Raw genomic sequence first — 25,745 nt, forward strand, 5'->3', positions numbered from 1 at the left:
GTGAATATTATATATTATATGATATTTTCTTGGGAAATGTACAATTTAATCTTTTGATTAGTTTGACCTTCTAATTACTTTAAAAGCATTTTTATTTTTCCACAGAGCAATAATCATCGGTTATCCATGTTTATTGCCCCAGTTTCTTTCCATGTCATCCTGGTAAGTGCTCCAGGGCTGCAGGGTTTCCAATAACCACAGATTCCTTTTTGAGAGCCCGTGTTATGACTGCAGATGGAGCCAACACACTCGCCCAGTCTCTGGCTATGTACTGGTGGTATGGATCCTGCGAATTCTCCAGCTTTTTAGAGCGGATGTAACTGAACATAATGCCGAAGGTGAAAAAGCTGAAGAGCCCGACCATCAGTAAAATGTAGATGAATCCTTGGTTTTGCGCTTGAATTGGCACTGCACTGAAAGGCTTAGCTGGCTGGTGAACAGAAGGAGGCAGAGCAACTGCTGGAAATTTCCAGGTTTCATTAAGATAATGCTGAAGCAAGGAGAGCAGGAGAGATTGCACATCTGAACGATTTTGTGGTAGCATATTCGCCCTTGCTATTTATAAAAAAAGAAAACCATGAGTTGATTTTGCTTTTGAATACAGCACTTAAATTATTTTCAGTTCAATGTCAGGAAACGTATCAAATGAAATTTCTGATTTAAACGCACAGATTTAAAAAATAGTCACACAGAAAACTAAAAAAATACATACAACATACCTTTAAATCTCCAGTGGGTTGATACTGTACATAAAACGATTTAATGAAGCAAAACCTGTAGGTTATAGTAACCTCCTTCAGACTCATAAATTATAGGAACAAGGCGACTCTTGAGCTTATACTAAGAGACTATGAGATCCACCCACATATATGAAAGTCTCACACACACACATATCCCTCAAGTCATCAGCACATTTAATGAGTCTAAAAAAGAGTGAAGGTCGGTGAGGGCAACGTCCTCATGTCATCACTACTGTTTAATGAGCAGACTCTGAACCAAAAACGTGCTAACATTTCCCCGAGCCATGAATTGAATTGCATGACCTTTAAAAAGTAGATGTGGGGAAAAATATTAATTTGAAATAATTTAAACCAGTATAACATTGGTAAAGCTAATATAGTGGCTTGATACACACAGTGTAAGTAATAAGCTTTCCTTAGATCTTATTATGTAGATGTAATAAAGAAGAAATGCCAGAAAGCAGACAGGGCTTATTGAGATCAGACAGAAAACAGAGTGTACAGACATCCATTTGACCTTGTGGATTAATAGCTCTACAGCAGAGGGAACAATGCTGCACATTGAGATAGGCATTGTTGATGACATGCGAGGTCTTTTTATCCTCATGGATTCTATTTCTAGATTAATCCACGCTTCACATTGAAAAGTCCTTTACATGCATCATTACCTCATTATAGAGATTTATACGTTTTTTTTTTATGAATGAGTGAAAAAAAATCATCTCACATGCGGCTTGGGCTCAAAATTATAAAGTTAAATGATGGAAAAAAAAAAAAACCCACAGGTTAAAATCCTAATTTATTATTTTGCTTGTTAAGGTACAAATCACAAGATGACATACATCCAAGCAAAAACTCAACAGTGTGGAAACTGACTCATACATTACGGAAACCAAGCTGGTCCTTTCGAATTTCTAAACAGTCAGACAATTAAGACATTACAACAAGATGAACATACATACAGTCAAACAACACAAATTGATTGCTTTATTCAAACACTTGATTTTTTACCATGTAACAAATGTAACCTGTGCAAATCCTAATAAAGGGCATAAAGGCTGTCCCTCATTACAACTGATTGTATTACAGTGTTATGGTCAAAGAGAATCAATGCAAATTTCAGTCATACAAATATTATCATCAGGATAATGTGTCAGGATGTCTGATAAACATTTCATTTCTACTGACCAAAAACATTTGTTAAATCAGTGGTAAACAAGCTGTTATTCCACACAACATGATTTTTTTTTAAAAAGGAAGCTTACTAAATTCAATTTGTATTTTAACTTCCTTGTGTTTTCTTACAACCAACATATAAAATAATGATTAAAAATACCCATTACCACAAATGTTTCAAGTCTAAGATTAACAAACAGTCATACTAAGGCTTTGTATTAATACCTCATATTTCCACTGATTAAAGGAAAACGTCTTGTGTAGAAAGGAGGCTATTGATAAAACAAAAAGAAAAGAAAAAACAGGACAACAAATTCCATCCTAAAAATGCACCTTGATCTGCCCTAAAACATGCTTCTCAAATGAAAGAAAATTAATAAAGCCACAATGGGAGGCTTTTGTTCTCTGTAGCCATAGACTTAATGGAAACATCCATAAAACCCCATTGACCTTTAGATGTAGGGAAATGAGCCACATTATCAACAAATGCATGCAATAAAACTCACTTTCCCCTGAAAGACACTGCAAATGTAGTGTGCCTTTCTCTCCAGACTGAGCTCTGACTGAACACTTCCTCTATGGAGACAGACTACCTGCACGTCCAACAGTCCAGAGACAAAAACGAACTTAACAGCATAAGGACGCACTCCTCATGCTCACTGGGTGATGGTGGAGCTGTAATCCGGACGCCGGGTCTGGATGATTTTGGGTCGTGGCCGTCTGAAGCTGTCCGTATCATCCTCAGCACCAGAGCTGTCCTGGTCACTCTCGCACACATGCACCACCACGCTGGGGGTAGTCGGGGTTCCAGAGTGTAGCTCGTATTTCTCCCCTAAAGGAGACAATGAGTAAGGCACGTGAAAGGATACTCTACTACTCTATAAAACCAAGTAGATTATTTTTATTGTATGCATAAAGGTACCTGGGCCAAGTCTGGCGATAGCACAAAGAAGGTCATAGTTAATAACAGGTGTGGAATCCTGAGCCTGTTCCCATCCCACAGGAGGAGATGGAGGTGGCGAGAGAAGGAACTGCTTATCTGGTTTCGGGGGCTCCAGTCGTGCACTTCCTATATGTACTGACTATAGAGAGAAAGATGACATTCAAAGAGAGGAAGCAACAATTCAGAGTAATCTGTGACTGAATGAATCTTTTGCTGCCTGTCAAAAAGAGAACAAAAGAAAGATTTGACAGATAAAAATTTGAATTTAAAATAGCATTAACATACTTGGGCAAAATAAAGTCGGAGCTCTGAGCCATTAAAGTCACTCTTGTGGAGTCTTGCTCTCGCCTCTGCAGCTGCCAGAGCATTGCTGAAATTAATTCTCACTCTCCTGAAGCTCTTAAAAAACTGAAAGGTAACTTCACCATCAAAGGCACGGAAGAGCTCTTCGAAACTAACCTGAGAGAAAGCACAAACAGAAATAAATACACAGATACTCGAAAAATACATTTCACATAGAAGCATAGCCAGGCCATCTGAAGCTGCAATTAGTAAGTTATTATTATTGTTGCTGTTTTCAATCAAGCTAAAAAAGACTGACATTTTGTTAGCCTGTCTATATTAATCCTCAGTGACGCACAAAATTCTACTGCTAAATAAGGCCTGTAATCGACTGGCTCTGGGAACATGCCACAAGATCCTGGTTTCCAAGGTAACAAGGGAGACTCACTGAAGGATGCAGGAGCACAGACAAATGATGGTGGTAAACTGGATCAGCCCCCATGCAAAAAGATTGCCTTATGAGCCAACCGCCTGAAAACCAGCCGTTTACCAACTGTATGTAAACGTGAGCGTTTGAGCATTACTCACGTCAGACTCAAGTCTGAATCGCTCCTCATTCGTCATTCCACCCCTGCTCATTTTCATAATTTTCCATTCTTTTCTTTTCTTTCTTTTTTTTTTTAGACAACATGACTAACCAGTAGTGATTGGACAAAAGTATTTTAAAGAAGCATAGCAGAACAGTCTCATAAATTAGCATAGTCCCAGACCAAGAAGAAATCAATTCTGACGTATTGACCATCATGTCTGTCTGAAATCCCTCAGGAAAGTCACTGAAACCTGACTACCGAATTTATGTTAAACTGGGTATTAAATAAATATTGCTTTACTAGCTTTTGTCATGTATTGAACAAAATCTTATGCTGTTAAACAGTTACACAATTGTTGTTTTCAGATGTTTCTGGATCATTAGCAATTCTGTGACTTAACCTCTGAAAAATTACATACATGTATAAACCTAGGATAGGTTTCTGTAATCACATTGGCAAATCGAAACTAGCTAAGTAATTTTAAGTCAGAAATTTGCGGTACAATTTTTATATCTGTACTAATCCCCCTAAAATGTTTATACAAAAGTGCTGAGCAAAAGCAGGTACATTTTACCAGTCTACTCTTACTAGACCAGTCAGTCACATTTAGGTGTTTTTTTGTTGCACAGAAAAGATGCTTGGCTGAAAGCACTAAAAGCACTACAGTACCCTGGCCTCAGGTCTGTTAAACAAATCCAGGTCCTCTAGAGATGCAATAAGGCAGAAGGGGTTGCACTTCATGGTTTTCAGGTGCATGATGGATGCTCGCTGAATCCTGCAGCGGACTTGAGAAGTGAGAAATCTCAAAGGGGTCCGTTTTGTCTTCCCCAGGGTGAGAGCGGAATAAGATCTGGATGAGAAATAAATGGTAGTCGTCTTTGGTTTTCCTGATAGGAAGACTTTTCTTTCTCTTCAATCTTCCTCTTATTGCGTGTTGAAGTCAAGGTTGTGGTTAAAACAAGAGTTCGATGCAGGAAATGGGTCGCAGGCGAAACGAGCAACACGTAAAACCAGATCAAAGGCTGAATTTACCAGAGCATGAGAAAGCTGTTATCCGAAAAAAGAATCTTCAAAGGGTCCGTGTTTCTACACCACTGATTAAACGTCTCTGAGGCTCAGCCAGACTGCAGACTTGTGTGTTTGCTGCTCTTTATGCAAGAGCGTCAGTAGCACAGTGACAGGCCCAGCCCCTTCAGGAAGGGAGGGAGTGAAACTACAGTCCTCCTTCCTCAATTGCTCTTTAACCTGACTGCTGTCTATGCTGACTCATCTCCAGTCAAACCAAGAGCACAAGGGCTGGAAAATGTGTGTCACTGCTGACTATAGCCTAAACTCAATTTTACCAACCTCAGTTTGCTCCGTTCTGACATATTCCTGTTGGGCATGTCGAGCTGGAAAACTGTAATCTATCACACACAACTGTGATCCTCTCTCTCTCTCTCACACTCCCTGAACACCCTCCCTTGATGAGCGGGATGGAAAATCCAAATCAGCTGAGCTGTGCAATGAGGCAGCTGTGTTATCGAGAGTTCCCTGCAGCATACTTTCCATGGGTGTTAATTCCCTTCATCTCTCTCATGCTCTCTGTTTCTGCTCTATCCATTTGCTCCCCCACCCTTTCTTTCTGACTCCAGAGCCAGTGGATTTGTCCCTTCATTGCGGCACAGTCAGCCCATCATTTTAAGTGGTGTTCAGCACGAAGACGTCAGACTTATTTTTACACTACATGACGTCTTTCTCTCTGTGTCTGCCAAGCCAAACAAATACAACCTAAAGCCTCTCAGGTAAAAATCCATTGTGTCAGTCACCGAGATGAGCGTAACTATATCTTAACACTCATTTGTGTGCGTTCGCTTAGCGAGACCATTATTCAAATGAAGCCAGTCCACTTGTGCAGTGGAAAGATAGAAATATGAAACCAACATTAAACAAAGGGAAAGAATGTAGGTGACGTGAGACAGGGTTATGAGGCTTTTAACAGAGTGGCATTTGACAAATCACCACACTTTCTGTTCAACTCAAACAGCTCATTTACAACGGCTTTAAAGGATTTCAAAAGCTTTAAAAAATGTGGAAATTTCTGTAAACAGAGGCTTTGGAGAAGGTACAGTGAAAACAGCATTTTAACCAAATGACAGATAATACACTCAACACCAACAACAAAGTCTGTTATTTATTGACCACCTGATTCTATATTATTATACACTGAGATCCTTTTTAACCACTTAGGAATTTGACTGTCAACACACCTTTTAGAAAACCTCACATTAGTAGAACACTAAATAATCACAGCTGGAAGGGGAGCTAAACAATAATAATAATAATAATAATAATAATAATACAGTAAGACCTCGACTGGAAATGTTTCACATAGGAAACACACATCACATAGGAAGACCACATCAAGTCCACCAGTACACAAGTCTTACAGTGACAATGTTAAATTGTTGAGCTCCTACACAAAACTTCCTGATAAGCAGTCTGGTCTCCTTCCAACTGTCCTTTACAGCACTTTCCTGATTGAGAACAGCAACGACTTGCACTTTCCACTGACTGAACAGTTTATGAGCTTTAAGGAATCATATCGCAATCCAACTGTGCATTTCCAGACTTTCCAGAGACACTAAAACCCAGTGGAATCTTCCGTCACACGACTATCAGCTGACCGAGTCCAGCTGCAGCCTGATTTATAACATTTCTTTTTATCTTAAGATGCCATGATAAGAATATCAGTCAACACATTCAGTATAACAAACAATGACACAGTTCTTTCTATTTAACCATGAAATCAATCGCATTACAAACCAGATAAGCCCCCTGGATTAATCAAAGCAGAATTTAGTATAATAATGAAAAGTGTTTTAAAGTCATCAGATGTTTTTATTATATAAAGACAATTATTATAAAATAAAAATAATGTTAAAGTTATCAAACAAACTAACTTATAAATACTGTATCAATCATCTTGTAAATTTATTTTTCATTTTTGCTTTATAAGCTTTGACCAAAACCCGGAGTGCTTTAATTTAAGCAACAATTTTTACAGGTCATAAAAGCTTACACATGGCTTACATACAATACAATACAATTACATACAATATTAGTATCAATACTATATGAAATATAAATAATTTGCATTTGAAAAATTGTTGTTTAAAGCGAGGCAGTATAACGCTGAAAATTGTTTTATTTTTGCGGCAAATATAAAATCATCTTTCCAAAAATTGCTGACGTTGGCAACATTTAGTTAGCAAGAAATTTTTAGGGAAGCAAGATTGAACAGTTCCATGTTACATAGACTTCTGAAGTTTCTTAGCTTCTTTGGCACACACATTTTCTGTGTTATATGTACAACATAAAAAATTTAATCAGCACTAATACATGTTTCGGCTGTCTGTATTAATTATACATTTTAAAATGCTAATGGATTTCTGTACAGAACATCACACTGTTTATGTTTTTCTTTATCTTTTTAACCTCTGCAATATAGAGACCTGCTGCTATAACCAGTGTATCTGGTGTAAGACTGAGTTACTATACTTCACCTATTTATCTGAAAAGAATAAAAATGCAATATGAAAATTGTGACATCAAATGTGCAATTAAGCCTTCAAGACAAAGTGCAATTTGTAAACCTAAAGTAGTACAATTGTTTAATATCTGGAGATCATGTCCAAAACATCCCACAGTGTACTAGATAGTTATTATAGAAGTATTATAGTATTTTTTTTTTTTTTACAGATTCAAAGGGGCCAGGGGTAGCTCAAACCCCACAACCACCAAGTTGCCACTGTTGGGCCCTTGAGCAAGGCCCTTAACCCTCAACTGCTCAGATGTGTAATGAGATAAAAATGTAAGTCGCTCTGGATAAGAGCATCTGCCAAATGCACAAATGTAAATGTTAAGTGTTTCTAAACCGAAAATTCCAATGGAATAATACTATTGGTATGTGTACAAATGGCAAACACAGTCTCCTCAATCTGGAAGCTAATTAGGTTTGGAAATTTCAGTTCCAGTTGTTTCAGGTACTGCAAAGTATGTCTTAAAGGTAAAGATTAAGACATAATGGCAGCTTTCGGCGTAGCGGCACACTGAACCACACAAACGGACAAGATGAATTTAAGAAACTTTAATAATATATGACATTTCCATTTTGTTTGTTCCACTCAACCACACCTCTTGTTTCCTCTTGGTTGGGGTATCTGTCTAACAAGCAAGCAAGCAAGCATGACTGCATTTTGTTGTTGTTAAATATGGCACTTTTAAAGGAAAACAATATCATAATTATTTTCTGTCACAAGCAATGTGTTTTGCAAAATAACAATGGACCAATAGAGGTCATTCACACTTAAACCACTCTTTGACTAATAATTTTAAACAATTTAAATCTATACAATTCAGCAACAATTTTACACAGTTATACACCAAAACAACCATCTACATTCTAGCAATGAATAGTTTTACCAAATTAACAACCTTGCTGCAAGATTTAGAAACTAATTAAGAAATTCAATGACTTTGTGTCAAATCTAGTAAGTTTTTTAGTTAAACTATTCTGCACTTGATATGTGACCCATTTTCCCCTCAACATTTAACCCCCCCCCCTCTAGTTTGAGTCGTTCGTTCTTTTGAATCTATTGCACCGCATAGCGTCTATGAGAGTCACGTGACAAGACCTAACGACCGGGACTTGAGGACTCATTGAGGAGAACCGTTCAATTCTGTTTTCTGTGTACTGTACTGCATATGGGAGTCACGTGACAAACGAACGAACGACTCGGAGTAGAAGAGTCATTAAGAAAGAATCGCTCAATTCTGTTTCCAGTACATACGCACAGTTAATCTCGTTCTTCTGAGTCACGTTAAAGATTCGTTTAAAGAGAACGAATCGTTTATGAACGACCCATTATGTGTACTGTCACCTCTTTGCACAGTTCCTTATAATTACATTCCTTAAATTAAATATCCTTTCTGTTGTTTCCAGACCACTTGTTGCCACAGCTACATTTTTCATGTTCTAGACAGTAATTTTAACAATACGTACATGTATAATTAGTCTATGAATTATAAAGAATTCTTTCTACAATAAACGTGAACATGTATCAATTTGGAACGCACGTTTTGCTATGCAAAAACAAGATTAGCTAAATTTGTACATTATGTGAGTCTGTGATGTCATCCGGTAATTGGTGACGTTTGTGCGTGCATTATATATCAAAAACATCAAAGCGAACAGAATACAAATAAAACTGAATCGAACTGAATTATAACAGGAACAAATGTGCAGGCTACACAGCCGTGAACTGCTCGCCCGGTTAACGCAAACAATGCCAATTAAACAAAGTGTAAGGATTAATTGATGTGCACCTGTGTTTAAGTAGATATTTATACAAAAGCCCTTCAGAAATCTCAGTTCCAGGGTGTCTTTCATTTTTCAGCTAACAAGTGAAGTTAGCATAAAGACAACGCTAGCTAGCAGGCTAAAGGTAATTTGGTCACTCACTCGCAGCTGTCCGTGTCGGAGCACGTCTTCATCAACTTTACACGCGATTAGAGAATCGGGAACGGCGGTGAAGTGCACATTAACCAGCTCCTCTTCCTCGGCCATGTCCACTTGCTGCATGTCAGGGGAAAGTAACGGGAAAGCTAGCTAATGTCAGCCCGCTAGCTTCACCCCGGCTTGCTGGTTAGCTAGCTGCTAAAGCCTGCCACTTACAGCACACTTCAAACGAGGGGGGGGGACAGATCGTATAACACTGGGTAATAATGTATCTAAATGCACAACATAAGCGTTTAACTTAAAGCAAAAAGTCGTTTTATTATGGAGACGATAAAGTTAAGCCATAACATCGCTCGTTTTATATGTGAACCGTATCGCGTTTTCAGACAACTACCGGCAGAGCGAATTTCAAAATTAAAGCCTCCGAACTAATTGTTTAATATACATTCTAATACTTCATATTTAATACGTAAAAAAGATAAGGTCCATCAGGGGAAAAAAAAAACTGTTATTCTGGGTTAGGGATTATATTCTGGAATTTCTATCGGAATCAATTAATCAATAAAGTAATTCAGTAATTAATCTTTCTTTCTATCTATCCATCCATCTTTTTCCTCAGGTATTTACCTACGCAGTAAATGTCATTATTTACAATTAAATGCACAGTAAAAACATTTATAGGGACCAAACACTTATTTGGAAGTCAGCCTGCTCCTTATGCGTCTGAGAGAAGACTCCACACAGCTCTGCGCACATAACCCTGATTCAAATTTGCACTTTAACACCCAGTAGTGCCATCTCTTCTCAGGAGAAAGTACCTAATGCAGCACTCCAAGTCCCCAAATGACATGACACTTTCCATAATTTGCATGTTGACTCCACATTATTTGCAAGCTAGTCTTGGAGAAAGGGCAGAATAGAATAGAAAACCTTTTATTGTTGAGGGAAGAAATCTTCATTAATGGGGTAACAAATCATGTACATATTAACAACATTAAATAATTAAGTCCACAGGTAAAAAAATAAAAAATAAGGAAGCAGGGTTAGTGAGTGTCTGAAAAATTAATACAACTGCTGGTAGAGCAGTACAGCCTCTGTCAGATCAACCAGATTAAGGAAATGAGCATTGAGACTTCTCAATTAATTACAATGTAAATATTTTATCAAGCAAGTTTTTAAGTGTACACATACACCCTTGTAGTTTATACTGCACATATATATATATTATATATATACACACACACACACACTATATCCTCACTCATTCATCACAAGTGCAGTGAAACAACAGTTAGAGTGTTTTGGATATTTAGTTACGAGCATTTCATGAGACGCAGCAGTGTGGGAATCTGGCACTAGCATTACATCAGACATGAGTGCACGTACCACACAGAGTGGAAAACGTGCTCAACTAAGATATTGCATTTGAACTTGAACACTGAGTAGGAGCGACACATTTGGCCATACTAAGCGCCAGAGAAACCAAAAATCGCTAAATCCAGAATAAATGTACCACACAGCACAGGTTCTAAAGTCCCTTTAAATTTCTAACCATTTGAAATGTCAGACCTTAGTAAATGGTTAAATGAGCATTAGAATTGAGCGTCAAGAGAAACAATAATCAGTGGTCATGGGCATTTATTTTAATAATCATATGGTGCATTATGTACAAAGCAGGCTTGTCTTACAGCAGAGGAAAATCCAAACCATACTGTGTAATCAAAAATGTGAATATGACACCATGATAGGAACATGGAACTTATACAAAGTGTACAATAACACACTGCATCACATAGGTCAAGTACCACTTATTTTAAATATTTCAAGTGGATTACATTCCTATTACAGAGTGGCTTATAAATGAGATGTTAAAAAACTGAAGAAAAAAAAAAGAGAGGGGGGGGGGGGGGTCATAGAGGAAGAGAAGTCCTGGTCAATAATTTGGGTAGTATGTTACTGGGCCTAGCTTTCTTGAAACCAAACTGTTAACCTGTACTAATCCTAACCACAAGTGAGAGTGTAATCTGTATAATTATTTGAAGTGAAAAAAGTGGCAAAAAGCTGTGTTTATTCCACACAGATTAATTGTACTAAGGGATTCTATTACAAGAAGCATTGCTTTAACTGTTTCAGAACTTCCAGTTACAAATCGGTCCTCATTTTAAGTGTTAAACCAAGTCTGTGTATCAGTTTTGTGTTTAATTTCAAAACTAGGGTAAAAAAAATAGGTCTGGATGGGGATAAGAAATTTAACCATCTTTTTAAAAAAAAAAAGTTTGCCAACACAAATATTTCCTAAGGAGTAGCCTGACTGGTGATGTCTCACCCACAAAATACTGAAACTGTACCAAGAGGGGAAAAAAGAGACACAAAGTGGGAGCAGGAGGGAGGGGTGGAATTAGAACAGAATAAATGCACCAAAATTAACTTGAACACCTAGAAAGTCAATGAAGATGTAGCAAGAAGTACAGGTGTCTCAACAGGAGCAGTTCTCTTCAGTACATTTTACGCACTCTTATTTTAATCTGATCATTCTGAGAATATTGAATAGCATAAACAAAGCACTCCGTCAACCTCTACTGGCCATATGCACATCTAATTCAAATAAGATAAAACAGCACTATACACCCATCAGGGTCTAAAATCCAGTAAGTGTGACCGTTTTTTTTTTTTATTCCCAGATTCCCTCAGATCACATACAACTGCAACCCTGCACAAATAAAATATCACCTATGAAGCATAGCATTTAGTGACGATTCATCCTTACATTTTAGTTTCTTAAAAAAAAAAAGAAGAAATTAGCACAAAAGAGTTAAGAACAAATAACAATGGAATCCTGATCACAAAAGTACTTTATAAATGAGATTTACATTTCTTATGGGATTTACATGTGAAGCGAGTCATGGTGCTTGCTGGTCTGAAATTGACACAGTTAATCAAAAAAATCCACAAGAGTGCAGCTTGAAAAAATGTTGATTCTTTCAACTGTCAAGAGACCATGTTGAAATTCAAACAATACTTCACTGTGAATCTGACCAAGCAGTGCATTTCTTTCATATACAAGGAAGTCCCTTAATCTTCCCGAAGACACATCTAGCAGATTAAGTCCTGTGTTTGAGAATAACTGCCACCTACAGTGGTGTCAGAAAATTAGACTGTTGAGTTATCCATGAGAATCAGTACGGTTTCCTAGATTGACAGTGTAAAATCCAGTGGTGTCTTCACTTCATCTTCTCATTTATCTTTACACTGGATTACTACCAAGGTACGTTACTGTTAACCAGGACATCACTTACTGGAAAATAAACAAAATGTGAGTGAGGTCAAGCAATTAACAGAAAAAGTAAATATAAAATTTAAGGACTGATACTACTATAACCGAGTGAATAACTTATTTTTAGGGATGCACCGAAATTTCGGCCGCCGAAAATTTTCGGCCGAAATAGCATTATCGGTTTCGGCCGAAACGTAAGAAAGCGCCGAAAATAAAAGCCGAAATTGTTGCCACGCCTCTCCCATCCTCCCGTCTCGTTCGCGCTGTCATTACGCATCAAACACGGAGTATGTCGGCGGTTTGGAAGCACTTGGAAGCAAGTTTTGTTATTGTTAAACAGCCTTATTACTGTTATTTATTATCAATAAATTTTAATTGCTTATTAATTGCTTAATAAAGTTTGATTGCTTAATTAATTTGTAGTTTTTTTAATACAAACAAAAAGAAAATATTTTAAACATGTTTTTTAATGAAGCCATTTTCGGTTTCGGTATCGGTTTTCGGCCAAGTGCATCCAAAAATTTCGGTTTCGTTTTCGGCCCAGAATTTTCATTTCGGTGCATCCCTACTTATTTTTAAACAATTCAGACAGGAAACACATATATTGCATCTCACAAAACTAGATTATTTCTTTATATTTTACAGACAGATCTCTACTTAAGAGATCATGAAAACCAAACACCATTAGCTCAGAATATTAGAATATTAATTTTGAGCTCAAGTAAATGACTATAATAAATTACTACTCATTCAGTATAAATACCAGGCATCTCTTGGTCTAGTTCAGTACATGCATGGAGGAGACTGCTGATTTGACAGTTATCCAGAAAATGAACAATGACACCCTTCATAAGCAAGGTGAGCCACAGGTCATCGCTGAAGGAGCTGAATGTTTAGAGAAAGCTATTTTAAAGCATATTTATGAAAAGATTCAAGTTTTCAAGGGAAAAGTATGAAAGAAAAAGGGATGACCGCAGCCTTAAGAGGATTGTCAAGGAAAGCCTATTCAAAAACATGGGGCAGCTCCACAAGGAATGGAGTGAGGCTGGATTTCCTGAACCAATGCTTTCTGCCTTTCAGATAAAAAAAACATTTGGCATTTCTTTTGGAAGTCAAGCTGAAGTCTACCAGAAAAACAACCTGGTCTTCAAAAACATCTCAACAGTGCCACAGGCTGGTCATCTCCATGCAAATGCTGCACTGATGCAGTAATACATTCTAAAGGAGCCCAGACCAAGTGCATCAATGAACATACTACTTTTCAGAATCACAACATTTCTATCTCTTTAATAATTTTATGATTGATCTTAGGAAGCATTTTGCGATGTTTAATAAATCAACTAAATTTAAACGAAAAAAAAGGCTTGAAATGTTTCACATGTAGGTATATATGTGCAACCATTTCTACTACTATATTTATTTATATGGATTTTTAAAATAATTTATCTGTGCCAACTGTTTTCCTGAGGTGGCAAAGATTATTTAATAATTGCCACCCAATTTATTTTATAAATAATGGAATATAGTATGCTTGCATAAAAAGAGAAAAATGGGGAGGGGGGGCACTATGGCTACATCTGCTTTTTCATTTAAATAGTTGTGTATAGATTGAGATTATTTATGTCAATTTTAGCATTATTTATTTACAAATAAATTTACACAGAAAAAAAACACTTTATATCTTTACATTTTTAAAGGCTTCATTGAGCATTTTTTTTTTTATGGTTATGTTTTTTTATGGTTAAGGCAACTTACCTGTTTTCCCATAGTCTTCATCATTAGAGACCCATCTCCTCTTTACTTTCTGCTATCTGCTTACATTTCTAAAAACACAGAAATGCCACATGAAACAGTACAGCATTTATTTGATAAATATATAACTTTACGGCATTTTTGACATAATCGCTATACAAGGAATACAAAAACTCCTGGGCATGCTGTAACAGGAAATCACAGCTCTCCAGTTTGAGTTTGTGTTTAATTAAGCCTCTTAGCCTTGTTATTTTCCTATATCAGCACTAGAGCTGGGCGATTTAATTGATCTTTTGTTATTGGCTCAATTAACTATTTCAATGGGTTGGTTTTTAATTCAGAATCAATCCATATTTAAAATTAAGTAAACTTGTCTATGTTAAACTGCCTAAAATTGAACAAATCCTTATAACTATACCACAGATCTTGCAAAAATGCAGTTTTATGAGCGTTTCACTTTTTAGCATTTGAGCTTATGGGCAGAACCACCACTTACTAGACTGGAGTGTGAAGCAGAAGACTGGTAAAAAGATTAAGGCTTTGTACAAGACATAATATAAACAACCACTAAACACAACTTAGCGTTTCACTGTTCATTAGATACTTTTAGTAGTTTTTTAAAATATTTTAAAACTTGTAGGAAACATAGGTGCTCGAGAGAAATTTAAACTGAATCAAAAATCGCAGTGCCCCTAAAGCTGAAAAACTAAATTATCAATAGTGTACCAATGATTTAAAGCTCAATTCAGCATAGCCGTTTTTTTTTCATTCTTTAAATTGTGCATACACATAGTCCAAGTTTACCTCTGTCAGCTCCTTAATACTGATGCTGTTAGCCTGCTGAGCCACTTTTCTCTTGACTTCTTCAATGTTTGCGAGATTTGGAGTAGGAGCTGGTGGAGGTTTGTTGGTAATGGTGGGCAGTGGAGGCATAGGGGGCATGGCTGCCAAGGCTCCCATGTTAGAAAGTGCTGCAGTCATGGTGGCAGCTGTCATACTAGCCATAGCAGCATTCATGGGCATGTTTGGTATTGCAGGCATACCAGGTATTCCCATCGGGATGTTCATGGGCATGTTAGGAACTGGAAGGGGCAGCGGCAAAGACAGAGGGGCTGGAGCAGGAGTTGGCAAAGGCAACTGGAGGATAGCCTTGGGTCTAAGGCTCTCTGGGATGGGCATCCCTGCTTTAGCACACATTGCTGCAGCATTAGCCTTAGCAATCTCCAACAGCTGATCCTTATCTGTGAAGAGAAAAGGTAACAATACAAATTAATTTTTAAGGCGCCTTAAACAAAGCTGAAGTATTATAGATACACAAACTGCACAGATGCAAATCTCAATGTTCATACCTAGCTCAGTGAGTCGTGGTGGTGTCTTGCTAACACTACGACGTGTTCTTGAGGCAGACCGTCTTTTACGGAGGATGAGAATAGGAGAATGGCTTGGCTCCCGTTTCCAGCGGTCCCGTCTATCAAAAGAATGACCTCGAAACACAGGTCTTCTCCTGCGAGATGCAGAGCGAGATCTTTTAGATCGTGAGTGACGGACCCTTGACCATGATCGTGACCTTCTCTTCCTGGTAGGGGAACGAGATTTTGACCGTTTGCTTTTTTCTGGAGTTTTTGACCTCTTTCTCCGAGCAGGAGAACGGGATTTAGACCGCCTTTTTCGTACTGGCGATCTAGACTTAGAGCGCTTTCTTTTGGGAGATTTAGACTTTGAACGCTTGGTCCTGGTACGAGATTTGGACCTCGATTTCCCTCTTTGTGTGACCGATCTTGAACGCGATTTTCTTCGCCGGGCAGGGGACCTAGATATCGACCTCTTTCTTGGGCTATGTGAGGAAGATCTAGATCTTCGTTTCCTTATCGATGGAGATTTCGACTTTTCCCTACCACTAACAGACTTTGATTTGGACCTTGCCTTATAGGTTGAAGAAGCAGACCTAGAGCGTTTCCTTCGAATGGGTGACTTAGACACCCTGCTGGTCTTTAAACCAGTTTTTTTCTTGGCTGGGCTTGGTGTTCGAGATCTTGAGTTGTCAGACTGCTCATCATCTGACGCAGAACTCTCATCCTGAGCTAATGGTTCTGATGAAGAAGACCTTGACCTGGATGCAGTTTGTCTCCCACTGCCCTCCTGGGTACTCTTAGACTCTTTACTGGAGTTTTTATTTTTTAATTCAAGTTTTTTTTGTTCCATGTCCTCATTTGAGGATATTTTCGGGGACTGATGTTTATCCGGGGACTGTTCTTTATCCATCAATGGTTTCCACCTTTCTGTGGTAGCTGTTTGTTCTACTTCTTGGGGAGCTTCTATTTTAGACTCTGATATTTCCTTATAATCACGTTGAACTGACGGGTCTTGGTCTTTGGCCAGTGACGAAGATCTAGACCTGATCTTAGCTGGAGACTGACTTCTATCTGAGGAAAGTCTTCCTCTGGAATTAGATCTAGACCTAGAGTTGTTTTTCGGCGAATTTGATCTTGATTGCTTGGTTTTGCTTTTTTTGGCTCCTCTACTAAATTTAGGCGAGGCAGTCTTTGAATTACGAGATCGTGATTTTGACCGCCTACTGCGCTTAGGAGATCTTGATTCTGACCTTGTCCTACGTGGAGACTTGGATCTCTTTTGCCGAACAGGGGATTTAGATTTAGAGCGCCTGGAGCGGAGTGGAGAGCTAGATCTGCTTCGTCTTCTTGGGTTTCTAGACCTTGATCTAGATCTTCTGTTTCTTCTCATTCTGGATTTAGATCGCCTGAGAATTACAATGGACCTTGAACGGGTTCTCCTTCTTCTCCTGATTGACCTGGACCGAGACCTTCGTGTACGAGATGGTGGTGTCCTCCTCCGTGAGCGTGATTGTGAGCGCCTGCCTCTCCGAACAGACCTTGAGCGGGACCTCGAACGATTCTTTCTGCGAGAAAGTGATTGTTTTGACCTTGACCGTGAACGGCGTAGCTTTACAACAGACCGAGATCTTGTTCGCCGACCACGTCGTGGGGACTTGGTTCTGGATCTTTTGGTTCTGGTATTGGACCTAGAGTTAGAGCGACGCCTTCTTTTTGCAGACAGGGACCTGGATTTGCGCTTTGGTGCTCTGACAGATCTTGACCGTGACCTGTGACTTTCTGATGGTGACCTCGAATATCTTTTTTTAGTACTACTGTTCCTTCTTGGGCTAGAAACAGACCTTTCTCTGGACTGTGATCTATCTTTTCGACGTGCTGATATAGCAGAGGATTGCTTTGGAGTTCTTGAACGACTGTGGCCAGATTTATCATCAGAATGCGATCGAGACCTTAATCTAGAGACTGTTACCTGATCTCCCTTTCCTTTCTGATTCTCATGTGGTTCTTTTTCTATGTTCTTTAATACAAGTTGCTCTTTGTGCACATTTTCCTGCTTAGGGATTATATCAGGGAGCTCCTGTGTTTTGCTAAAACCTCCATTCTTTTCAAGGTTCTCGGTTTTTATGCGATTTTCATTGTGCTCTTCTTGATGTACAGTCTGCAAATTCTGAGGAGACCCATCCTCCCTCCATGCTGGTTTTATACATTCCTCTTCAGTATGCTCAGATTTGCTAGTGATTTCTCCCTTCTTATCATCTGGAAGTGGCAGCTTATCCTTACATCTGTCATTTGAAAGCTTCAACACAGTCACTGGTGACTTTTGATCCAAGCTAGAGGTGTCCAATAGTTGTGGCAACTTTGACTCAGATTCCGATTCAGACTCGGATTCAGATGTACTCACTGAGCGTGAACAAGGAGAATTTTTCTGTTGCTTTTCTTCTTTTCGTTTCTTTTTTTTCTTCTTCTTGCTTGTATGACGCTTTGTTTTTCTGGCCTTATGGTCATCATCACGTGGTTCTGTTGGAAAAACAAAAATATGCGAGTCCACAAAACTCACAAGGAAGGAAACCCTGACATGCAATATTAGTTAAGGAAGGACACAGATAAACTCACCTGCATTTTTTGCTAGTTCTTTTTCTTCATCACGTTCACCAGACTCAAATTTGGAAAGGTCTCCTTTTTTTAAACTGGGATAAATAACATATCTAATTACCCAATTGTAAAATGTGTGTTTACTTTAATCGCACATCGCACAAACCCCTACCTTGACTTTAATTGAGATTCCTGGTCTGATTCCACTCCAGATTCAGAGCTGCTATCTTTTTCATCCTTCTTCTTCTTGCGCTTCTTTTTACTTTTGTGCTTTTTGTGCTTCTTGTTTTTCTTTCTTGGTGTTTCACTGCCATCCCTGAGGACATTATCTCCATGTCGAATAGGATCAGTTGGATCCCTGCTTTCTGTGGGGAATAAATATTCACAGCTTTATTTTGCATTGTATTTCTGCAACAGCACATGAAAGGTCAATCTGTTGTGCTAAATATCAGATAGTGTGATCTTGCTTTTATACAACAAACACGATTTATCATCAACAGATTATGATTTGTTGGTTTATTTAACAATTTTGCTCCTCAACAAAGATCCTTCCGTGACCAGTGGAAATGACTAAAGGCAATTGGCCAAGCTGGGGGTCAACACTTCCACATCAACACTTGGGGTCAACATGGTAAAAGTTTTAAATTTTAAAAGGATAAACCATGGAGTTAGTAGACAATCCTTAAAAAAAAAAATTTATAGTGGCACTGATTAGGTTAGTTTTTTTGGGTTCTGGGGCTGAATCCCCAATAGCTCTCAGGGTTGTATTAGCAGCTACTTAGCTTTGTAGCTTGTGTTAGCCATTAACAGAATAACACAGGCGGTTTAGAGACAATTCTGAATGACTTAAAAGTCATTACTAAGGAGACAAAGTTAGATGTGTCTTCTTGCTGAATGCGTTTCCACATCCGATTTTAAACATCAGTTTTGGAAGGCAAGTGCTCTCTTCTCTTAACTCATGCTGGCAACCAAGAGTCAGTGTAGCTTGTGCAATACTTGTGATGCGAAATGAAGCATGCAATTAAGTTAGTTGTGCTATGCTCTATTATCACCACTCGCGAAATGCCTCTCGTCCTATCACATTAATGAGTCAGCACTAAATTTTGTATATTAAAAGGTTTGTAAATGCTTAATCTAGTATACGCAAAGGTGAGCTCTGATAAGATATACTGAAAGCTTCAACACAGTCACTGGCGTCATTTTTACAGCACATTTTGATTCTGAAACGGTCAATGCAATAAAATTCACAATTTATATTTCACAGTTTTATATTTCAGAGTCTGTTACTTTTTGACCACCATGTACTTGTCAATCTTGGTCCCCAACTTACAATGCAGTTACATAAAAAGAATAATACCCCACAATAACCCATTACTAGCACTAGCCAACTTTTACTATGCTCAAAACACTTACCTTAAATTACATTTCGATAAAATAATTTACCAAAGCCTTACCACAAACATGCAAAAACAATTATCCAATTGTAAAATGCTATATATTTTTTTAAAAAACTAAAAAAAAACTTGGCATAAACAGTAAGAAATATACATGCAGTTTTTTAAAGTGTACATACCAAGACCTATAAACATGCTAAAACTATCTATTTTTAGCCTTGTTCATAAGCGCATTGTTTGCTTAAAGTTTGTGCCACGTGTGGTTTTGGAGACCATGAAAGGTTTATCTTCTGATTTTCGAATACTAATAAAAATACAGAAATGGAAAGATTGTGATGACAAAATGACATCATGCCTCTTATATAATTCTTTAGTACTTCAGATTTAAAAGCAATGACGCTGCTCAGACTCATGTATCATCTTAAACCCCAGCATTATACATACATATGAATTTTAAAATAAAGGAAAAATCAAACTGAATACCTATGAAAGCCTGGCCTGAAAAAAAAAAAACGTGCCCGCACTTGACTGTATAGAAGTTGCTTTCTTGCACCTCTCTCTCGGGACTTCTGAACTATATGACGAGTGCAACTTTTTAGAAATCTTTATTTTAAAGATTAACTTGGGGACATTTGTAAAAATTGTAAAATGCTTGATTGAATAAAAAAAACTTGATTGTTTCATTCCTTTGAGCGCAATAATTTGTTTATATAAAATTTCTCTCTATTCACACCATAGAAGGTTTGTCCATTGAGGAAAAAGAGAACCATCATTCGAAATATATGATTCGAAATTTAAAGAGATAATAATAAATTTAAATAATGTTGCTGTTTCACTGCCGAATTACCAACAACCTCCAACACACACGTGTGTATATCACACATGGGCAACCCAGATCATTAGCATCACAATAGAGTTTTAAAAATATAAATACATATATATACGCCTTTTCACCATCATAAAGTGGAATCATTATAAGTCAGCAACCATCTGTACATGAGTGCACTCCAGTTTCTCTGTATGACCCTGTATGCTGTCATAATGTCAGTTTGGCGACAAGCGCACAAATTCGAAGTAGACTACAGAATATGATATAAATACCACAGTCGCTGAGCAGAAAGAAAAAATACCTATAGACCATGATGGATTTTTTTTATGCCATACCAAACCCTAATTCATATACAGAAAAGATATTTTGTGAAACATACCAGCATTGGTCGTCACATCACATTCCATTCCTGTAGCTCTTTAGTCGTCCTCGCGAGTTTAGTAAAAAAGAGCTCCTTTGACTTGGATGTGAGAAATGTTAACCTTGTGGTTAATCCTGTTAAAAAAGAAGACAATGTTAATAATAATGCCAACACTGGACACAAACACTTCAAATATATGGGTTAGAGTACACGTGCAATAAACTAAATGATTCTGCTTTAGGACATCATCAAGCAAAATATTCTTAAAAACTTAATCGGAACATAAAAACAAAACAATCCTAATATCCACATTCGTGCAATCTGTTGAGTTTATGGATCACGCACATTGAAAGACATAAATGTACATGCTGTGATACTTTATTTCTATAGACAGAACCCATCCACAGCTAATCAGAATGGCAGACAATTTACTGTCTTGCAGCTCTAAAATTATAGAGAATTTGAATTAACTTGACTTGTGGATTTTCCACAATGTTAACTATAAACAGCTGAAATCTAAAACCTTCCCGTAACAAATATGTTAAGCCTTAAAGTCAATGTTATTTGTCTAGCACTTTTACCAATGCACACTGTCACAAAACAGCATTAAAGAATTAATAACACTGGATAGCAAAAAATTAAATAAATAAACATTTTAGCTATTTAAGTTTGTTCCTAATGAGCAAGTTGTAAGTGATGTTGGCAAAGAAAAACACCCAGAGAACCGGAGAATTAAAATGAACTCATTCTCTTTGGAGAGATATCAGACAGTGTGACAATAAAAATAAATGCTTTCTATAACTTTGTGCTAGAAGGTAGAAATGCAATTGTACAACAGGAAATCCCTTTCAGTACACAACATTGTAATCGTTGAGAAATCACTGCAAATTACACCACACCATTGTGGATTATTTTCTAACAAATGTACAGCCCGAAGTGATAAATTTCTTACAAATATTCATTTTAAAATAAAAAAGTGACATCAAATGTCACTTGATTAGAGACAAAGAACGTTACTATAACTCCGTAAGTAATACTTTGTACAGTAAATCAAAAGGTATAACTAACGGACAAAAATCAGCTTCAAAAGATACCAGACCGTTTTCTTAACATTAAATAGTAACTAACAGACTACACTAAACCACAAACACACACGGTTTAAAATCATGCGCATTATCTGAATTATTTTGAAAATATTTCTGGGTTCAGTCAGCAGAGTTTTGTAGGATAATTTGTGTAAATCTAATGAAAACTAGCTAATTTAAAACTAGCTAAATTAGCTGGTTTTCATAGCAGGTTAGAGTTTAGCGGCGGATAAATAGCGCCAAAACTTTGAGCCTGAGCGCGTCAACGCCATAAACTCACGTTCAGAGCTGCACCTGGTCCAGGAGCGTTAAAACGCAGCGATTAACATCTTCTTCTTCAAAAAGAAAAAAGGACTCTGTTTATATTGAAATAAATACAAACCCTCGAATACAAAAAAAATTCTTCACCACGCGGTTTCCAGCTGCGACAGTAGTGAAGGAGCCATGCTAACGACAGCCTCCACAAAAGAGCAGATACTTTGAGAATTAACCGTGCTAATCTCGTAGAGCTTTAGCTAACACCCGATTCGCTAGAAAGGGGTTTCCCCCAATTTTAAAACTCTTTTTTTAAACAGAAAACCTCTTAAGCAGTTTCAAAATGCTGGCAATGTGTTTGTGAGCGGCGTGGAAGCAAATGATTGTGCAGCAGAATGAACAAAACTGGCTAGCTTTGCCTGGCTAACCAGACTAAGCGTGCGGGAAGGTACATAAACAGGCTTGTTTTTAATAATTTGTAGTTAATCGATTGTGTTTATATCAACCTTGCAGCTACAATTAACAATAATTTCGTCTCGCCTGAAAAAAATCTGGCTAGGCCACGAGCATAACTAGCTTAAAGGCTCGGTAGCTAACAGCCGAACAAACGCGTGTGAGAAATGTCTGTCAGCTGATTCAGCCGAGAGCAAAAAAAAAAATCTAGTGGGATTACACCACTAAATTGAAGTAACTATAACCCAAAACAGCAGCTGCTGGACCAGGAGTAAACGACTCTCATTTTCCCCCACTGACTGGCTGAAGCGCTAACAAAAGGAGCAGGGCTGCTGAGTCCCACCGGCCTCCTAGCAGGCCAGCTAAACCCCGTTAGCACCTTACACAACGCAACAATGTGATTCTCCAGTAGCTACCCTAAAACATCTTTGCACGCAATACAATTACTGTAGAGTTTTTGTTTTTTACTAAACGAACAATGATGCAGATGTAAAATAAATGTACTAACCGCTAACGTTGATTTCCGGAATAGTCCTGTGTTAGGAAAGCACTATAAAGTTGCTCGGTGATGGTCGCCATGACATTGTGCGGCGGGGAAATTCTCCAGTATCCCGAGAGCACGTGCCCTCGCCTTACCTCCCACACACAGGCATGTAGCGCCACCTAGTGATCTATCTATCTATAAATATCTATCTATGTGGGCATACATAACCAGTATGACTAACACACATATTTCTCCTTCCCTGAATGTCGTATGTATGTATTTTCTATTACACAGCTTTTAAGCACCTGAATCTCACAACAAGCCACTATTTCTCATATTCACAAAATGTCTGGGACAACAGGTAAATTTTTATCTAGAATACATAACCATTGTCTGTCTTTCATAGTCCCATTGTAGCCCCCTTATCTTTCTCCCTACGAGCACGCTTTTCTTCTTTCCTTTTTTCACCAACAGTAGCCCAATTTTTATCAGCACCCTGTAGGTCGACAGCACAGATGGTAGTCGTTGTTAACCCAGGCCATGACAGATCAGGTATGGAAGTCCTGTTATCTATCTATATATAGACTCTATAAATCAGAAATTCCATACTGTGAGCAGCATCATCGTCAACTTTTATGTTTTGAATGTCGGTAACAGTAGGCAGCGACATCTATGACAAAACCGTTTACGTCAAGCTAAGCTCTGCGCTACTGAAACTCTGGGTACAGCAACGGTGCATATGCAGTGTGAACGCAGGTAATGGAGGTAATGGGGCTGTGGGTAAACGTCTAGAATATGCAGCGTCAGCCAAAAAAGTGGAACCCTAGATTGCGAGTAGCTTGGTCTGCGAGTGTTTTGCAAGAGGAGCAAAATGTTTTAATAAATCCTAATTTGATAAATGAGTGAGGCCTTGATATACATTTACTGTAGTATGTATACACTTTGTCTGCCAAGCATCACATGATCACAACTGAGCTAATGGTTCTCTTTTACGCGCTGTGGGATTGTGGGCAATCGTCTCCCATGCTCAGTCTCAGTGCACATGCGTCACTCGTATAGTCAAATTCCGTACGCACGTATACAGTTTACTATAACAATGTAAACGTGCGTGTGCACGTAAAGCATTTTTTTAAATCTTGTGTCCAAGTGTAGTGACTGTTCTTCAGTAACTGTACTGAAACAACAGCCCCCATGAAGAAAAAAAAGTTTTAAAGGCTGTAGAAGTACACGAGATGAATTTGATTAACAACGATGCAATAAAACATTTCTGCGAAATCCTCAAAAGGAAGCAAAATCAAGTGTCATTCGAGAGGTTCTTGGTTAAAGTCACACAAAAAGAAGAAATTCTAGTAACCAGAGACTCTGTCAGAGAGGAGTGATTCCATTTGTGTACATGTGTGTGCATGCGTGTGTGTGTGAAAGTTATCCTACTCAGTAGCCCCCCTGCTCCTGCTTCTTCTGTCATCTAACACAAGTCATGATTCTTATCAAAGGTAAAGTGCCGGTTAGTCTTTTTATTTTAACTTTATATTTTGTATTCATTATTTTTAGATGACTGTTTTGGGCTGTAAAATAAATCATCTGAGTTTCCATTATTTCTTATAGGGAAATTTGCTTACTAAATTTTAGGCTTTTGCATTTGGCTAAAGTGCAGGTGAGGAGGTCAAAGGGGGAAAGACTAAAGATGGTAGCAATTGAAGAAGTAGGGCTCTCCTATTTTCAAAATCATTATGTAACATCTTGTGCAGTATGTTAGTATGTTAGAAATGGTTCTCTACTGCTTTCATCTTTGGGGTCACACACAGGACTAGGTTCTTCTGTCTTAAATGTGACAGTCTTGTTGTTAACCTTTGACTTCTGTGTAGTTTTGTTTTTAAACTCTGCTATTTCCCCATTTCCCTTTATTGCATCATTTAGCTCTTACTATGACTTGGGCTTGTCACCCTATTACCACTGCTATATTCTCTCACTTTTATTACTGTGTCAGAATGGTTTATTATTTGTCTGGGTCTGGAGGTCTCACAGGATCTTAGATTTTTTTGTGATTTTGTTTTTTACTACTATCCTTGAAGACAGTCCTGTATGCAGCCCTTGCCACTTGATTGTGTCTGTAAATTTATACTTATTCCTGCTCCCAGAATCTTGCTACTTTTGTTTTGATTTAAGTTAGGAACTTCTGAGTGGTCCTGTTCAATCATTTCTAAGATTCTCTGTCCACCTAATGTTTGTAGTAATGTGAGTGTCCATTTTGTTTTCACATTTCGACTTTAAAGCACCACTCGGGAAATCAGACCATCCACGTGAATGCAAGGTGTGTTCTGTTGCACTAATTACACTTGCTCTTACAGCAGCAAGTGGTGTCAGCTCGCTAAGATAAACACGCTTAAATTAAAATGCCTAAAGCTAACCGTTTTAAAGTGTGGCTGTATTTCACAACAAAGGATTGCAATTCCAATACTATAACATGAAACAAACAAAGGGGGAAACACATCAAACATGAAACATTTGAGGACGCATGGGATGAGGTTAAAAGCAGAGAGATGCACCGTGTTTAACAGGTTGTGGACATCAGCTGGCAGTGACTCCCTCCATCTCTGCTCCCTCTCCCCTCTCTCCTCTTGTCTAACACAGTAGCTCCCTCCCTCCTCTCTTGTTTGAGGACAACTTTCAGGCACGCACGCAC

General features: G+C 38.1%; 3 protein-coding genes across 4 annotated transcripts; all 3 read right to left on the bottom strand.

The window, feature by feature from the left end:
• Positions 1-34: 34 nt before the first annotated feature.
• LOC128524179 (potassium voltage-gated channel subfamily E member 1) lies at positions 35-658 on the bottom strand. Its single transcript, XM_053496587.1, has one exon. The coding sequence runs from the start codon at positions 542-544 to the stop codon at positions 155-157; it is 390 nt and encodes a 129-aa protein (XP_053352562.1). The 5' UTR covers positions 545-658; the 3' UTR covers positions 35-154.
• An 864-nt stretch (positions 659-1,522) lies between these two features.
• Positions 1,523-9,616, bottom strand: rcan1a (regulator of calcineurin 1a). 2 transcript variants are annotated; one of them, XM_053496584.1, is made up of 4 exons: positions 9,235-9,616; positions 3,145-3,318; positions 2,839-2,998; positions 1,523-2,748 (listed from the first exon to the last, which is right to left on the bottom strand). In XM_053496584.1, the coding sequence occupies exons 1-4, from the start codon at positions 9,352-9,354 to the stop codon at positions 2,573-2,575; spliced, it is 630 nt and encodes a 209-aa protein (XP_053352559.1). In that variant the 5' UTR covers positions 9,355-9,616; the 3' UTR covers positions 1,523-2,572. The 2 variants fall into 2 exon arrangements, with proteins under 2 accessions (XP_053352559.1, XP_053352561.1); XM_053496586.1 differs by lacking the exon at positions 9,235-9,616 and adding an exon at positions 4,401-5,859.
• A 1,236-nt stretch (positions 9,617-10,852) lies between these two features.
• sona (SON DNA and RNA binding protein a) lies at positions 10,853-23,210 on the bottom strand. The gene is made up of 8 exons (XM_053496677.1): positions 23,087-23,210; positions 20,804-20,919; positions 18,374-18,566; positions 18,223-18,296; positions 15,607-18,126; positions 15,062-15,498; positions 14,261-14,328; positions 10,853-12,526 (listed from the first exon to the last, which is right to left on the bottom strand). Exons 2-7 carry the CDS (start codon positions 20,829-20,831, stop codon positions 14,284-14,286), a joined length of 3,297 nt encoding a protein of 1,098 aa, XP_053352652.1. The 5' UTR covers positions 20,832-20,919; positions 23,087-23,210; the 3' UTR covers positions 10,853-12,526; positions 14,261-14,283.
• Positions 23,211-25,745: the final 2,535 nt, after the last annotated feature.

The sequence above is a fragment of the Clarias gariepinus genome, chromosome 5 (assembly GCF_024256425.1).
Source record: "Clarias gariepinus isolate MV-2021 ecotype Netherlands chromosome 5, CGAR_prim_01v2, whole genome shotgun sequence".
Taxonomy (NCBI): domain Eukaryota; kingdom Metazoa; phylum Chordata; class Actinopteri; order Siluriformes; family Clariidae; genus Clarias; species Clarias gariepinus.

What these genes read in the sequence shown, in the direction of transcription:
- LOC128524179 (XM_053496587.1), bottom strand. Translation starts at nt 544, where the DNA reads ATGCTACCACAAAATCGTTCAGATGTGCAATCTCTCCTGCTCTCCTTG.
- rcan1a (XM_053496584.1), bottom strand. Translation starts at nt 9,354, where the DNA reads ATGCAGCAAGTGGACATGGCCGAGGAAGAGGAGCTGGTTAATGTGCAC. An exon ending in TCCGACTTTATTTTGCCCAA is followed by an intron (nt 2,999 to 3,144) that starts GTATGTTAATGC and finishes TTCTCTCTATAG; the next exon opens with TCAGTACATATAGGAAGTGC. An exon ending in TATCGCCAGACTTGGCCCAG is followed by an intron (nt 2,749 to 2,838) that starts GTACCTTTATGC and finishes TGTCTCCTTTAG; the next exon opens with GGGAGAAATACGAGCTACAC.
- sona (XM_053496677.1), bottom strand. Translation starts at nt 20,831, where the DNA reads ATGGAATGTGATGTGACGACCAATGCTG. An exon ending in TGATGTGACGACCAATGCTG is followed by an intron (nt 18,567 to 20,803) that starts GTATGTTTCACA and finishes TATTCCCCACAG; the next exon opens with AAAGCAGGGATCCAACTGAT. An exon ending in ACCACGACTCACTGAGCTAG is followed by an intron (nt 15,499 to 15,606) that starts GTATGAACATTG and finishes TTCTCTTCACAG; the next exon opens with ATAAGGATCAGCTGTTGGAG.